Source organism: Meriones unguiculatus, chromosome 8 (assembly GCF_030254825.1).
Source record: "Meriones unguiculatus strain TT.TT164.6M chromosome 8, Bangor_MerUng_6.1, whole genome shotgun sequence".
Taxonomy (NCBI): domain Eukaryota; kingdom Metazoa; phylum Chordata; class Mammalia; order Rodentia; family Muridae; genus Meriones; species Meriones unguiculatus.
In genome coordinates this window covers 42452196-42469935 of record NC_083356.1, presented here as the reverse complement: position 1 = coordinate 42469935, position 17740 = coordinate 42452196, and the positions used below count along the sequence as shown (strand labels likewise).

The 17740-nt window shown below is 40.7% G+C and overlaps 1 protein-coding gene across 2 annotated transcripts in view; it reads right to left on the bottom strand.

Moving 5' to 3' along the window:
* The window catches only part of Atad2 (ATPase family AAA domain containing 2), a 50780-nt gene extending 34610 nt beyond the window's left edge, over window positions 1-16170 (bottom strand). The window contains exons 1-8 of one of the 2 annotated variants that reach the window (XM_060389392.1): window positions 16110-16170; window positions 8889-9037; window positions 5689-5738; window positions 3789-3954; window positions 3238-3340; window positions 2779-2863; window positions 1974-2126; window positions 622-739 (exon numbers count right to left, since the gene is read on the bottom strand). In XM_060389392.1, the coding sequence (XP_060245375.1) occupies window positions 622-739; window positions 1974-2126; window positions 2779-2863; window positions 3238-3340; window positions 3789-3954; window positions 5689-5738; window positions 8889-8932 (719 nt within the window). In that variant the 5' untranslated portion in view covers window positions 8933-9037; window positions 16110-16170. Of the gene's footprint in view, window positions 1-621; window positions 740-1973; window positions 2127-2778; window positions 2864-3237; window positions 3341-3788; window positions 3955-5688; window positions 5739-8888; window positions 9038-15703; window positions 16018-16109 lie in introns of those variants that run through there. The other variant, XM_021645260.2, reaches the window with a different exon arrangement.
* Window positions 16171-17740: the final 1570 nt, after the last annotated feature.

The following is a 17740-nucleotide window of genomic DNA, read 5'->3' as shown; positions in this document are numbered from 1 at the left end:
TAAAAACTATTATTTCAGCCTCATTTCTGATAATTAAATTTTTATCATTCTTGTCATCATTTCTATTTACAAGCCACCATACTACCACCCAACCTTGGTTATTCTATTTTATCAGAAAACTTTACACTAAGGATGGGAAATAAGTATAAACTTAAATATGAAGGAAAACAATTGCTGAGATAAAAAAAAACCCTTTAGTGAAAAAAAAATGATTTTTTTTCTAAAACATTAAAAATATATTATCAAAATAATATATTTAACGTGGTGGGAGATTATGCTTGTGGGAGTATATAAAGTCTAAATGTGAAATTTAAATGAAATAATCTCTGTAAAATACTTAACACAGAGCCTAACTAAAATAATCACTGTCAAAGTAGATCCATTATTCAATGTGGTACCATGGAATAAACTATCTTACCAAGTTACTAATACTTCCTATTACTGAAAGCAAAAGCAAACAGTCACTGATCATGGGAATTAGAGTGCTAAATGCAGCAGAGCGCTCCCATATGTGAAATTCTAGAATCCCATCCTAATGCACACAATCCATAAACTCTGGAACCCTGCCTTAACACTGGCTAGTTATGTTATCATAAATCGATCACTATTTCAGAACCAAACCTGTTCATTCGTTTACAATAGGGACTTCTTGGTCCTGTAGAAGACAATCGGTATCTTGGTCTGGCAGGAGAAGCTGGGCCACTATAAAATATGTTGGGCTTTCTCTGGTGACGAGGTTCTAGAAAAAGAAATATGAGCATCTATAATATGAAAAAGCAATTTTGTCCTTTAAATACTTAAAAAGGTACTTCCACAAAAGTGCTAATAAGTATCTACAGAAGATTTTACTAATGTCATTTCATTTATATATGGCGTTGATATTAAAAATATGTAGTAGGGGGCTGGAGAGAAAGCCAGCGGTTAAGGGCATTTGCTTTGAGAAGATTTGAGTTCCATTCCCAGTACCCACATTGAATGACTTACAACCACCTGTAATTCCAGTTATAGAGGATCAGGGAATCCAACACCCTTTCTGGCCTCCATGCGCACTTGCATGCAGGTGCTGTACATAGACTCACACCAACATATAAACAAACAAGTATAGAATATGCATTTAAGACAAAAACTACAAACTAGCCACATACAATCATTATAATTATACATGCATAAAAGATCACAGTATTGAAGTATAATAAAAAACATAAAAATCTCGAAACAGCTCAGTTATTTGTTTTGTTCAAAGCAATATTTAACTCTCCTTTCAAGAAATGGCAATGGGATAAACCACCCTTTTACATCTAATTTGTAATAGCGTAAAAACAAAAAAACAAACTATCAGAGCCAAGCATAGCGTTGCACAGGAAGGCAAAGGCACGCAGATTGCTGTGAGTGTGAAGCCAGCCTGGTCTACAAAGTGAGTCCAGAACAACCAAGGCTACACAGAAAAACCCTGTCTCAAAAAAAGAGAACAAAACAAAATTATCAGAGCATAGTGACACGCCTATAATTGCAGGACTCAAAAGGGTAGAGGCAATAGGATCACCCCAAGTTTGAGGCCAGTCTGGGCTACACAGAAATAGCCTATCTCAAAAAACAAAACAAAACAAAACAAAACAAAAAACAAAAAACAAAAAAACAAACCGGTATGAGCATTTAGCAAATAAAAAAGTGAAAAAATGGTTTTTTTGAGAAAACAGAGACAAAACAACAAAACAAACCAGGGCTATTGAGATGAACCAGCAGGTAAAGGCACTTGCTAAAAAACCTGCCTGATAAAGTGAGTATGATCCCGAAGGCTAACACAGTAGCTGATGTCTTCTGAATGCACTCCCATGTGCACCATGGAACATGCACACACACATCGCACAGAATACTTAAGTGTAGTAAAGAATGTTTTAATAAAGCAAAACCAGAAGGACAGTAAAGATAAAGTAATACAAATCTTTCACTCAGAGATCATTTGCAGTACTTACTTTCCAGTGGTGCCTGGTAGTAAACAGTTGCTTTTCTCTGCCTAAGATAGTATCGTTTTTGATTATCTTCTCCATCTTCATCTTCTTCATCTTCATCATCTTCTTCATCTTCACCATCATCATCTTCTTGCTCTTCACCTTCTTCAGACGATTCTACGATCAGGAATACATGCAGGAGGCCAATGAGATGTCTCAGCAGGCAAGGGTAACTGATACCCAACTAACAAACTCAGTTCCATTCCTAAAACCCACAAAGTCAGAGAACCAAGTCCTGAAAATTGTCCTGACTTCCACTACACTCTTACCACCATCCTCAAAATTAATGTAATGAAACTTTTACAAGAAAAACATCCAATATATTCATCAAATTGTTAACAATTTAACATAGGGAGTTAGAGAGAAAGGGATCTTTAAATTTTTTACCTACTTTTCCTTTATTCATAGAAAGAATTTGCAACATTAAGAATTTTTCAAAATTGAAGTAAAAATTATAGTATTACAACTTAGAAGCAGGAGTGGGGGGTGGGAGGATTGTGGAGAGATGACTCAGTGGTTAAGAGCTCTGGCTGTTCTTCCAGAGGTTCTGAGTTCAATTCCTAGCACCGAGATGATATCCTTTTTTGAGCTCTCCTTTGTGTATACTTCTTTTAAATTATAATCACCGCAAATGACAGAAAATGTCACAGTCTAAATAAGAAAGCTATTTCCTACTAAGTTTAAAATGCTTAAATCTGAAGTCAGAAAACATAAGATAAAACAAAAAAACAAAAAACAAAAAAACCCACCAAAACAAAAAACAACTAACCCACACTGCCATCTTGGTTATCAGTTGTTTCTTCATCGGCTTGAATAGCTTTTCGTTTTCCTCTTGTGTACATTTTAAGATTGCTCTACAAATGTTTAAATAAAATCCATTAACATTTAGTACATGCTCACACAAAAATTAAAGCCCTCTATTCTTTTTTTTTTTTTTTCATGGTTTTTGAGACAGGGTTCCTCTGTGTAGCCTTGGCTGTCCTGGACCAGGCTGGTCTTGAACTCACAGAGATCCACCTGCCTCTGCCTCCCTGAGTGTTGGGATTAAAAGCATGCACACCATGCCCAGCTAAAACCCTTTACTAATAAAATGAAGACAGAACTACACACCTATAATTCTAGTAATAATTTGTGACTAATTAAACAAATGCTGGACAAATGATCATTACCCATAAATGGATCATGCAATAAATGGGAGGTTAGGTCACTAATGAAAAAATATATTTACCTCTTCTGCTTCATTGAACACTCCCAAATCTTCAAGTTTTTTTATTCGCTGTCTACGCATCTTTTTCATGTCATCCATCTTTTGAAGTACAGCTTCAGCAGTGCTTAAAAAATATTAATATGAATATCCCAGTAAGAACAAGGCATTGACTTACTTGGGTAAAATATTCAAATACTTCTTTCCAAGAATTTAAACACATATATAGAATAAAGGTAACTAGTAGACATTCTGCCAGGTTTCACACAAATCAAATAGATTACAATGTTCAGGATGAGGTCAAGGATGTAGCTCAGTGGTAGTGCACTTCCCTGCCAAGCACAAAATATTCAATCCCTAAAATCTAGGGAGGAAAGAGGAGGAAAGAGCCATGGTGGTGGCACACACCTTTGATCCTAGTACTGGGAGGCAGAGGCAGGCAGATCTCTGAGGTCAAGGCACGTATACAGTTGTATGTGGGGGGTTGGTTGGGAAGTATTAGTAAAATTCACTATCTTTCGTGCATAAAGTTTGTTCTAAACACATAGTTTTGATTTTTAAGCATTTTTACTTACTTTGTTATAAGCTTGTCAAATAGCACAGACTGGTTCACAGTACCATAACGACTTCTAATCCTACAACTTCTTCGAACTTCAACATCTCCATTCTGTTCATGCAAATGTTCCGTATTTGGAGCAATGTTTCTACTCCTTAATGACTGAGTAACTGAAACAACTTTGTCTTCACAGATATGTACAGAAAAATAAACAGATTTCACATACGTATTAGCAAACCAACTTGAAAATGCATAGGACAACAACTCTTATGCAGTCAAATTATACCGTCTTAAACTTGTTTCTCTAGAAAACAATTTAAATTACAATATATACCTATGGTATGATCTACCATTTCAATGAAGGTATGTCATATAAATACTTGAATTAAAAAGTTTAAAACAGTCTGCAATGGTTCCCAACCAAAAACAGCTCAAGTCTATTGCAAAGATAAAGAGATAAAAGCCACTGTCATGGAGCAGGTCTATAGTCCCAGACCTCCACAAACTCAGACAGATCCTGAATTGAAAGATCAACCTGGGTAATAAATCATGGTATATTCATAGAATAGAAGCCTACTCTACCAGGCTGGAGAGATAGCTCAGAGGTTAAGAGCACTAGCTGCTTTTCTAGAGGCCATGAGTTCAATTACCAGCAACCACATAGTGGTTTATAACAATCTATAATGAGATCTGGTATCCTCTTCTGGAACGTGGGTCTATATGCAGACAAAACACTGTATACATAAAAAATAAGCTAAAAATAAAACTTAAAAAAAAAAAAAAGAATCCTGCTCCTACCCAGCAACAAAAGTAGCAACACAGACAATACTCAAAATTAACTTTGCTATGTGAAAGAAGTGATATAAAATATCCCGTATGATTTCCCTTACATAAACCTCTAGGTAATGCAAACTAATCTGTAGCAACAGAAAACAATCGGGTTATAGTGGCGGCAGCATACGCCTTTAATCCCAGCACTGAGGAGGCAGACGCAAGTGGATCTCTGTGAGTTCTAGGCTAGCCTAGTCTACAGACTGAGTTCCAGGACAACCAGGGCTATATGCTTAGAAAGAAAAAGAAACAAAACAAAACAAACAAACAAACAAACAAAAAAACCAGTTTGGCTACTTTGGAATCTGAGGACAAGACAGGAACTAGAAGAGCCAAGATAAGATTATGTAACTGTCTTAGTCATTGTAAGATTGCCGTGAAAGACACCATGACCAAGGCATCTCTTATTAAAGAAAGCATTTAAGTGGGAGTTTGATTACAGTTTTAGAGGTTTAGTCCACTATCATGGTAGAGAGCATGCTAGCATACAGGGAGCAACATCCTATTCTGTAGGTGAAGAGGAGACACACTAGGCGTGGCTTGGGCTTTTGAAACCTCCACCTCCAGTATCATAATTTCTTCAACAAGGCCATACCTCCTAACCCTTCTAATTCTACCAGGGTTCTACTCCCTGGTAACTTCGGATTCAAATATATGAGCCTATAGGGACCATTCTTATTCAAATCACTATAGGAGCTTAAGAAACTTGTGGTAAAGGTTATTTTTAATCTATTAGTATGATGCCTTCTTTTACACAGTAAAAGAAGTATGTAAAAGAAGGCATCATACTAATAGATTTTACACAGTATGTAAAAGAAGGCATGCAATCTCCAGGAAATTGCAGGAAGCTACACCCATGAAGCTTCAGGGAAATAAGGGCTTAAACATGCCCTGAACAACAACACTCACTGTGGTGGGGAAAATTAAGGCTGAAAGTAAACTCAAGGAGTGAAATAATTAGTTTATTCTACGCTGAGCCTCAAATATAACAAAGTATATACTGTATGTACACAGTATTGTTTTGCTTCAATAAACCTATAAACACGAATCATTCTACAAAAAACTGAAATGCTGTTAGCACAGCTTACCTTCTTTACATTCTTCTTTTTTTTTATCAGCCTGCTGTCGAGCCAGTTGCCTATTATGAAAAATATAGTAAATGAATTAAAAATAAAATTGACAGATGTTTAAATTCTACATTCCTATGACAAGCTAAGTGGAAAGTTAAATAAGTCAAGAAAGTAAGATACTTAAAAACCGAGGAATCATTGAAAATATCAATGTCATGGCTAAACAAAAGTCTGCTTTGAATTCAATGACAAACCCGTTTCGTTTTGTTTTTGTTTTGGGAGACAGGGTTTCTCTGTGTAGCCTTGGCTGTCCTTGACTCACTTTATACACCAGGCTGGCCTTGAACTCAAAGAGATATTCCTATCTCTGCCTCCCTGAGTGCTGTCATTTTAAGTGTGTACAACTGCACCCGGCTTGTTTTTTAGACCAGGTCTCTGTGGTGGTTTGAGTGTGGGAATGCCCTGGGCATATACCCAAAGATGCGCCAAGGACATTTGCTTAATCATGTTCATAGAAGCCAGAAACTGGAAACAACCCTGTAGGGGGGTTGGCCTAGTCCTACGGATTCTAATGTTAATTAGTGGTCCCCAAGATCTTTTACCTGCTCAAAAGAGCACATTCTCATGTAAACCTATGCTTGTGTAAACCTATCCTTGTTGTGTACACCTTCCTAAGTCACTATGTCTGACTGATTGATTAAACACCTATACCTGGGCAGAGCAGAATGGGGTAGGAGTGGCTAAGGTTTCCTGGCTTTGAGGTTCAAGAGAATCACAGGGAAACAAACAGACTGCAACAGAGGAGGAAGGAGGATACCACAATGGTTTAGGTGGAGAAGGAACCATGTGGGTGAAGTGGAAGGACTCCAATAATGGTATGAAAAGGCCCAGATGAAGATGATTAGGTGCATGGCATTGGATGGGGGTTGAGAGATGGACAGCGAGGATACTGAGCCAGCATAGGTGAAATCTGCTCAGCCCAAGGTAAATAAGACAATTAGAAAATCTAAATAAAAATAAAATAAACAAGTGTGGGAATGCTTGGCCCATAAGAAGTGGTACTATTAGGAAGTGTAGCCTTGTTAGAGGAAGTGTGTCACCATGGAGGTGGGCTTTGAGGTTATACATGCTCTAGAGGCACTTTTTCTCCAATAAACAAATAAGATAAAAATAAAATAACCATAAGCCCATAGCCAACTTTGAATTCAAGTCTAGGCTCAATTTAGACCTTATCTGAAACAAAATACCCTCTCCATACCCAAAAATGGTATAGAGAACCTACTGAATTGTAAAAAGCAAAACCCATACATTTCCAAGCCTTAAAACAACAACAACAACAAAATGAGCACAGTCACGCATGCCTGTGATCCCAGCTCGCTGGGAGACAGAAGCAAGTGGATCTCTGTGAGTTTGAGGCTAGCCTGGTCTACAAAGTGACTCCTGGACAGCAAAGGCTACACAGAGAAACCCTGTCTCGGAAAAATAAAACAAACAAACAAACAAAAAAAAATCAAAAACTTCATCTTGTATTTTAAACCATATATATAAACTCTATTCTCCATAAACACAATATTATACTTTAAAGTTAAACAAGGGCTAGGACTACAGTTCAGTAGCATTTCCTCAAGCATGTCTCAGGTTTAGAGTTTTATCTTCAGCATCAAGAAAAGAAAGAAAAATTAAAAATTGATTCAGTGCCCACTACATAAGCATGAGGATCTGAGTTTGGATTCTCAGTATCAAACTAAAAGCTGGCTGTGGCACTGGGGGTGGAGGATGAAGGTGGAAGTAGATGGAAACAGGCAGATCCCCCGGTCATGGGACAGCTAGCCTAGTTGAACTGATGAGCTCAGGCTGAGTGAGAAATCCTACCTCGAAATAAGGTAGACAGTTATGGAAGAGACACCCGATATGGATTGCTGGCCCCAAAAATACACACACGCATACAAACACATACATACACCCAAACAAACTCATACCACATAAAAGGAAACAATCTAAAATAATTCACCCGTACATCCTTTGAAAAGTATGAGGAAGCATTAATTCTTTACCTTTCTTGGAACACCACTAAGAACAAAAGAGAAAATAAAGGCTTTTAATTTTAAGCAGGGCCAACAAGATTGCTCAGTGGGGGAAAATAACTGCTACCAAGGCTGTGTTTTATCCCTGGAATCCACATAGCAGAAGGAAAAATTTCTGACAGTTATTTTATGCATGCATACATACTCAATCAATAAGCATTAAAAAAAAAGTTTGAGCAATTCATTGTTTTTTCCTCCAGGAGCCCTGCCCTTCAAACCATGTAAAACACTTCAAATAAAGTAGTTAAAATAGGATTTTGGGGCTGGAGAGATGGCTCAGAGGTTAAGAGCCCTGGCTGTTCATCCAAAGGTCCTGGGTTCAATTCCCAGCAACCACATGGTGGCTTCTGACCATCTATAAGGAGATCTGGTTTCCGCTTCTGGAGTGCAGGTACACATGCAGGCAGAATATTGTATAAATATAAATAATAAATAAATAATTCTTTAAAAAAAATGTAGCATTTTGTTGTTGTTGTACTGGACCAGATGGGCTTAATTTTAGAAATTAACTTTTTTGAAGGTGCTAGATAACCAATATTTTAGTATTATCAGCCATCCTGTAGCTGTCAACACTATCCGACACTGTAGCATGAAAGTAGTCATAGATAATAAGAACGCGTATGGTTGTATGCCAAAGAAATGTGTAACATCAGGTGGCTAGATTTCAACTCCTGGGAATCTAGGTAAAGCCATTAATCTTTCTACCTTGAAAACTGCATATACAAGGTTAAATATTTTTTCACAAGTTTCATGTATTCCCTGAAGATCATCTGTGTGATCCCTGGACCTAGGACCTAAGTCAAAAACACCGTGATCAAAGAAATATATAGATCTACCATTATGGAACGGCTTCTCAAATTTCCTACATTTTCCCAATAATTTATTAGCTAGTCTTTCAGAGACAAATAAGATGGAAAATGGGATAAAAAGGAAAGAAAAAAAAATAGGCTGCTACAACAGTGAAAAAAGGCAAGAGCAGGAAAAGTACATAGTCAAGGGCTCCTGTGGAGAATCAAGAAAGACACTCCAATCTCTGACCCCCACATGTACCCACATTCACACACTTGCCTACATTCAAGCAAACATATACATGCATGTACAACACATGTAAAATAATAAATACACATATATTACCTTGTGAAATGTCTGCCATTAGAGTGTATCTCTGTTCTTTCCATCTTCTTATCAAAACTAGAATCTGAAGAAATCTGCGCTCTTTTCCTCAAAGACCTTACAGATCGTGTATTGTAGTAGGTTTCAACTCCCTTAACTGAGGCTGCATCCTTTAAGACAAATTAAGAAAGTCATTGTAAGTTTTAATTAAGACCAACTTTCAAGTTAATAACTTGCTTTTGGCGCAGGATGATTTTTACAACTCCCCAAGAAACAAAATCAAAACAAACAATCATTTCATTACATGTATTAGTTCAGGCTCTGAAACTGTGAATGTGGAATTTACTGTCAGACATGGTGGGGTGGCACATGCCTGAAATCCCAGCACTTGGGGTAATGGGAAATGCAATAGTATCAGAAGTTCAAGGTCATCCCCGGTTTAATACAGAGTGTGAGGCTCAGCTGGAATACCCATTCAAAATAAATAAGCTCAGCTAAATGGTTCAGTGATAAGGGAACCTGCCTCCAAGCCTGAAATAAAATCACGAGGCTCAGCCGGGCACAGTGGCACACGCCTTTAATCCTAGCACTCAGGGACACAGAGGCAGGTAAATCTCTTTGTGAGGCCAGCTTGGTCTACAAAGCGAGTCCAAGACAACCAAGGCTACACAGAAGAAACCCTGTCTTGGGAAGACTCATATGGTGCAAGTTGCCCTGATTTCCTTAAGTGTACACACACAGTAATGAAAAATTAAAATAAAAATCATACATCAAAAAGAACTACAGACTGATATTTCTTTTCTTTCAAGATTTGTTTATTTTCTGTATCAGTACCTTGCCTTCCTTTGCCTGGCACCTGTGGAGGTAAGAAGAACAAGTTGGATTCCCTGGAACTGGTGTTACAGACAGTTGAGACACAATATGGGTGCTGCGAATTGTACCCAGGTCCTTTGCAATAGCAATAAATGCTCTTAACTGCTAACCCATCTTTCCAGCCTCAAAAAACTAGTATTTCAACAATTTTTTGTTGTTGTTTTTTGAATCAGGGTTTCTCTGTGTAGCCTTGGCTGTCCTGGATTCACTTTGTTTGTAGACCAGGCTATTCTCAAATTCATAGAGATTTCCCTGCCTCTGCCTCCCAGAGTGCTGGGATTACAGGCCTTAGCCACTGCACCAAGCTAGGCAATAAAATTTTAATGAGCAAAGGAATGCAACAAATAATACAGATAGCCAATATATGAAAATGTGCTTATATTCATAGTCATTCCTGAAATGTAAATCAAAGCCACAATAATATATCATCTTACTCTTTTCTTCCCCCATTGAGACAGGGTTTCTCTGTGGAACCTGGCTGGCTAGGCTGGCCTCCCGTATATACTCATAGAGTGGTGGGATTAAAGGCATAGGTTACCATGCCTGGTCTTATCATCTTACTCTTAATAGCATACTTATCCTCCAGAAAACCAGGCTTGGTGGCAGTGTACTTCTTTAATGCCAGCACGTGGGAGACAGAGACAAACATATCCCCAAATTCAAGGACAGCCAGGGCAACACACTCAGACACACACACACAACCCGTTTCAAAAAAAAAACAAAAAACAAAAAAGAATGTGAAAAAATTACGTCAAAACAGGAGCATATACATATCGCTGGCAAGAATGTAAAACAGTATGGTGGTTCCTTAATAATCAGACTACTATAAAATCTTGGTTTTAAAAGATCACTTCTGGGAATACATCCAAAGAAAAGCTGGGGCTCAGTTAGATACTTTACATCCAAGTGGAACCTACCCAACCATCCTTTCCCAGAAAAGTAGATAAATGCAGTGTGAGGCTGTCAAGATGACTCAGAATATCAGAATAAATGCACTTGCCACAGACGACCTGAGTTCAATTCCTAAGGACCACATAGTAAAAGACTAAAACTGATTTACCTAGGTTGTCCTCTGACTCCACAACTGTCCCCCACAAAAAATAATGCAACACTTTAAGTTATTAAAAGTGCAATAGAATATTATGCCTTTAAAAGAATGAGCATTTGGGGCTGGAGAGATGGCTCGGTGGTTAAGAGCACTGGCCGTTCTTCCTAGAGGTCCTGAGTTCAATTCCCAGTACAACCATCTGTAATGGGATCTGATTTCCTTTTCTGGTGTACATGAAACATCATTCATATACATAATAAATATAGATAAATATTTCTTTTTTTAAAAAAAGAATGAACCTTTATTTGGGGCTGGAAAGATAGCTCAGCAATTAAGAGCACTGTCTACTCAGATTCCCAGCACCCATATGGTGGCTCACAACTGTCTGTACCTTCAGTTTCAGAAGAGCTGAGTCTTTTCTCTCAACAGACAGCAGGCATACACATGGTACACAGATATACATTTATTTTTCCTATAATATTTAACTGGTCAACCAAAGTCTGTATGTGCTGACTATAATCTAACTTACTGGGGATTTGAGTTTCCTGTTCATACTCCTGTTCAGTTTCAGGAGAGCTGAGTCTTTTCTCTCAACAGACAGCAGGCATACACATGGTACACAGATATACATTTATTTTTCCTATAATCTTTAACTGGTCATCCAAACTCTGTAGGTGCTGACTATAAGCTAACTTACTGGGGATTTGAGTTTCCTGTTCATACTCTGTGAAAACTTGCCTCATGTTATTTAACTCCACAAGCACATTCACCATTCCATGTCAAAGTCTCCCTACTCAGGCTTTTAGCACCTCATTTAACTATGTTTGTTTGTTTTTTTTTAACTTTTATTTACTTTAAAAACTAAAAATAAAACAAGGTCTCAAGTAGCCCAGGCTGGCCTTGGCCTTGATATGGAGCAGAGGATGACTCTGACCTTCTAATCTTATGGCTTCTACCTGTTAGGTAGGAGCACACTATTCTACATCAGGCTCTTACTATAACATATGCTGCACAAATCAGCAGTAAGTTTGAAGTGTTTTAGTCTGATGTTTAATTAAACAAAATTTTAGAAATCGAATATACACACTTCTATATACTGTAGCACACTTCTATATACTGTACCTAATGGCATATGGACATATAAGTAAACACACTGGGCCTGGTGGCACAGTCCTGTAATCCCAGCTAGAGGGGAAGCTGAAGCAGAAAGACATGTTCAAGGACTGCTTGGGCAACACAGTTCAAGTCCAACCTAGGTTATCAATAAAACCCTGTCTCAAAAAATAAACAGCTGAGCCAGGCATGGTGTCGAACGCTTGTGATCCCAGCACTCAGGGAGGCAGAGGCAAGCAAACTGCTCTGAGTTTGAGGCCAGCCTGGTCTACAAAGGGAATCCAAGACAGTCAAAGCTACGCAATGAAACCCTGTCTTGAAAAACCAAAAGAGAAACAAATAGTTGGGCATGGTGTATACCTTTGATCCTAGCACTTGGGAGACAGGGGCAGGAGAACCTCTATTAGTTTCAGGCTAGCCTGGTCTACATAGGAACCCAAGGCTACATAGTGAGACCCAGTCTCAAAAATAAACACAGGGACTGTAAGATTGAGTTTGGAGCTGGAGTTCTTGCCTCACTTACTCAAAACCCTAGAGAAATAGTGCACGTGAATACAACCTAAAATTAACATACCATTACCACCCTATACACACACCTGTTCTACTATCCATCCTTAACCTGACTCCTCAGAATAAAAAAAAAGAAAAAAACAAATTTACAGAAATCAAAGAGTTACAGACTTTTCAAAGTACAGAAATAGATAATAGCTAGTCTGACTCTAAGAGGAAAAAGAAACCATAGAAAATGCATCCAACTCATAAGGTTGGTAGAATGAAAATAAATTTAAAAAATCTGGCTAAACAGTATCATACTATTATTCAGTAAGCTTATCAGAAAAAAAACACAAATTTTAAGAAATAAAATTCACAATGTCAAGGTAGCTGGGCATGGAGGGCTACAGTGAGGCTCTGTCTCAAAAACAAACAAACAAACAAACAAGCAAACTGCATTCTAACTTGGCCTGGGCAGAATGCCTTCTGCAAAGCTCTGCCATCAAAGAGGCAGTGACCTGAGAACATACCATCAAGCACACCCAAGGAGTGGGCTTCAACAAATATGCCCCTCGGGCACTCAGTGAAATCCAAAACTTTGCCTTGAAGAGCAGGACTCCAGGTGTGCATTGATAACAGGCTCAAAAATAAGGAATTCGGCGGGGTGGAATAATCCTTTAATCCCAGCTCTCCTGGAAGCAGAGGCAATACCAAGCCAACCTAGCCTAGCACAGTCAAGGGCACATAGAGAAACCCTGCCTTGAAAACCAAACCAAGGTTCCATATTGTATCCATGTTTGTCCAGAAAATGTAACGAGAGTGAGGGCTCCTCAGATAAGCACTATACACTGGATACCTAAGTGTGCACCACCACATTAAAAAATCAAGTCAACTAGGAGGACAGTCACTCCTAGGATGAGCTTGTCAGTCAGGTAAGAGATTCTGATGGCTTCTACCAGCTGAATGGCAAAAACAGTGATTAAAAAAATAAAATCTAGTCAATGCACAGGAGAACTAACCTGCTGAAAGTAAAATAAAGTTACAGAACTGCCTTCAAAAAACCGAAACAACAACAACAAAAAACAATGATAGTTATGGGCCACTCTCAGCACCTTCAGGAATTGTTTTGTTTTTCAAGACAGGGTTTCTCTGTGTAGCCCTAGTTGTCCTGGCTGGGCATGGAGGCTTTGTAGAGCAGGCTGGCCTTGAATTCAAGAGCTCCACCTACCTCTATCTCTGCTGGGATTACAGGCTTGAACCACTGTGCCCAGCTCAGCACCTTCAGAATTTAAAGGCCACTCTCCAATATTAAACCAATAAAAATCAAATTAATCAATTAGAATGAATAAATTTAATCATCTGAGGAAGTACCATCTCTACCATCTGTTGATAAAAATGACACTGGGAATTAGAAAATATTCAAATACTAGGGTAAGCAGGGAGCTAAATTTTTGAAACATACATTTGATTTAAAGGAAGATGTGGGACTGAATAGGAAGCCCCCACATTAGAAAAGTTTTCAACTACAAAGCTATTTCACTCTTGGTATTGATAGCCTCTGAGGACTACTCATTTCTTTAAATCCAATATGATACTCCCTAATTAACCTCTAGAAGATCTACAAAAGTATGTTGATTTAAAGAAAGGAGAAAGATTTTATTTCAGAAAGATAAATGTGGCCAGGTTGTGGTGGTGAACACCTTTATTCTAGCACTCAGGAGGCAGATCTGAGTTGGAGGCCAGCCTGGTCTACACAGAGAAACCCTGTTTACTGTAAAGTCTGGCCTGGAGACTATTCTCTTCACCCCAGGCAGTTGTATGCACTTCAAGGGTTCCACCTCAACATAGTGTGTTTGGCATGTTCTCTGTATATCAGGCCTAGCTAACTTCTTCGCAAATAATGATAACCAAAACCAAATGCTGAACTAAGTGGCATGTTCTGTTCTAGAATACAGTGCTAACAGAAAATAAAAATATAAGCCCCTATAGAGTTACATTCTGATTTAGGCAGAAATATAAATTTTTAAAAACCAGATTACAGATGTCCTAGAAGGTTATAATTGCTAGAACACAGAGCAGAATAAAATAGCATGTAAACAGGACTGGCTTGTGACTTTAAGAAATGTTCACCCAACCCACATCTCTGCCAATTCATGTACCTGACTGAGAAACACATCCTGAAAAGGTCAGGATTTTCAATTTAGAAGCAACAATTTCAGAGTTTAAAAAAAAAAAAAAAGACTATAGTTTCATCCCAGTCCCCGCGGAAGCACAGAACTGTTTACGAGACACTCACTTTCTATAGTGACCCTAATCCAAAACTGACAATGTGTGAACTAAGTGGACACTGCTGTGTCACTCCCACCACAGCACTCCTTTCCCTGACTTCCAGGCTCCTGGCCAGCTCTCCAGTCCTGTATGTCCTACTCCCATACCACCCTCAACGAAACTGGTTTCGGTAACTGTCCTGTCCTTAACCTCAAGCTTTTCGGTAAAGACTGTCCCTCCCTTTCCACCACTGCCGAAGAGGGGGGAAATGCTTTCCCTAGGGACTCTGTCCTTAAGAAATCGCACCGGTCCTTGAGATACGCAAGAAGCATTTGCTGCGAGGTCTCTATCCTTCGCAAAACCTCCCTTATAGATAAAGTAACTGCAGCAGGAAGTGCCAGAAAAAGAAGGGTCTGGGAGGCAGAAAAAAAATCTACGTTCCAATTTCAGAACTTTCCACCACTTTCTGTTTACCTTCCCGGGGTCCATTTTTCCATCTGTCACACTGCTACCATCACTACAGACCCTTAGGCTTGTCGTGAGACATAAAGGAAGTGCATGTGCCCGAAACGTCGGTGTCTGCCCCTCCACATTATGCAACCTGACACTTGAACTTCGCCGAGGTCTTATTATGGAACCTCCCTGGACCGTAAATGGAGGTCAATGGAATCCGAGTCACCGTCTGTGCCCGCAACCCCCAAAACGTTGATGTGCATGCGTCCGAGCAGCCAGCAACCCCCGGGTCGCACTCCCCTGACGGACGCGAACCGGGGAGGAGAGCGGGAGGCGCGGGTGGGAGGAGGAGGGCCGGCCCAAACCACCTCCGCTCGGCCCTACGCGGCGCTTCGGCTCGCTTGGGCCTCGGTTTCCTCTTGCGTAGGAAGAGGTGGCGACCAACTGCTCAGCGCGCTTCCAGCCGGCCCCGTCTCTCCGGAACCCTCCACCTGGCAGGCCGGCGACAGCCCACCGCGCCTGCACGGCCTCGCCTCCGGCGCGTCTCCACCCCGGGCCCACGGGTCCCCGCCCCAGGCCGGTAACTCACGCCCGCCGCCGCCGTGGGCACCGCAGACTTGTCCTTGGCTCGGGCCAAGCCGGACCGCCTCCGGCCGCTGTCCTCCAGGCTGAGGAACTCGTTGGATAGGTCCAGGGAGTCGGTGGCCGAGGAGGTGGTGGAGCGACTGTGGAGCTCCAGGCTGCTGCGGAGGACCACCATCGTGTCCCGCTGCACAAGCAGGAAGCCGTGGCGACGGAGGGAGAGAGGTGCCGAGCCCCGGAGGCTGCTTCTCAGGCGATCCCGCGCTCTGAATTCTGGCGCCACAAACTGCGCGCCCAGCCGCCGTAGCGTACGCGCGCGGGATCCGTCCGCCGCCGGCCCCGCCCCGTCCGCCGCCGGCCCCGCCCCGTCCGCCGCAGGCCCCGCCCTCCCCACCGCCCCCAGAGCGACCTACCCGACGCTTTCCTCTCAGATCGGAAGGGCGCGGGAGCCCGTGCCGGGAGAACCGGCGAACGGGGTCCGGGGCGTAACCGGAGTCGGCGACTTCTTCCTTCTTTTTGTAGTTCCGGCTCTCCGCCTACAGTGGAAGGACACGGAGGGAGCGGTGCAGCGTCTGGTTTGGAATTTTGGCGCGTGAATGCTGAAGGCCCCTTTGGCCACCTGCCGGCTGTTTCCCTCCATCAAGGCTTCAAACGAAAAAAAAAAGCACTTTGCCTTTGATAGGTTTGACTTTGAGACTGAAGAGGTTTTTTATTTGATGAGTTAATGAAAATAAATTGACTACCGGAAAGAAAGAAAATTTAACGGTCCTTAAAGAGAGCTAAAAGAACTGGCAATAGCTGTTGAGATAGAATGAGTCATATAAATTGACCAGAAATAAAACTAAAATCCTAATTCTCTCTCTCTCCCTCTCATGCCTCACCCACACACATACTAGGGCCCTGTCCAAACTGTGGCAACTGTTTGGTTGACTGTCCTACTCTGCCTCACAAAGGTAGTTCAGTCCCCCAAAAATCTCCTCCACAGAAAATTCTGCCAGACCTGGGTCAGTCAGAGGCCCATGCTGTCCTGTGTGGCAGCTGGTGCTAGAAGACTGACAACCTCTGCCCCAAACAAAGCCGTGAAGAGCAGCATGGAATACCACGGGGTGGCTGTCCAGGTAGCAGGTGAATCTCTTGTCATTCCCAACTGATACAGAGGCCATTTGGCATTTTTTAAGGGCCTTACAAAACAAGTGACAAAACAAGTTGGATAGAAACAGATGTCACTGAGCTTCTAACCTTTCCAGCTCCGGCCTATGTTGATTACAGGGATTCTCTCTCTCTTACTGAACAGTTTCTGTAGTTGGCCCTGGTGGTGCATGCTTTTAATTCCAGAACTCAGAGGCAGGTGGATCTCTGTGAGTTCAAGGCCAGCCTGGTCTACAGAGTGAGTCCCAGGAGAGCCAGAGCTACACAGAGAAACCTTGTCTCAAAACAAAAAACAAAAAACCTCCAAAGCACACATACACACAGATCACACATCTGTGTCATCACACTCATTTTATATGGTGCTGGTGATTAAATCAAGGGTTTCTTGTACTATAGGTAAACATTCTAGCATTTGAGCTACATCTCTATCCACCTGCATCCTAATAAAAAGAGATTAATGCCAGTCATGATACTTAGCCTTTGGCAGAGATATGAGAATTATGATCATAATTTCAAAGTGATTCAGTTGCTTATTACATAGGGTACTGAGTCATATGACACCAACGTAGTTTAAGAGACTTGACAAAACATTAGTAATTTCTAACAGTCGTGTCAGTAGGATGCCTTCCCCTCCCTTCTGCTGCCCCCATTAAAATGACTGCTTGGGAAAGCTAAACACTGCCAGGAAATTTTACTATTTGTTCTTGCCAACATTTCATGATAGGTTCTGACATTCCCCCACTAGAACATTTACTGAAAAGATTTTAAAACTGTCAGTATGTACCTCTTTCAATTCAGAAGTCTCAATGGTTCTCAAAGGAAGAGTCATTCCTTTGATGTCTCTCTCTCTCTCTTTTTTTTTTTTTTTTTTTTTGGTTTTTTGAGAGAGGGTTTC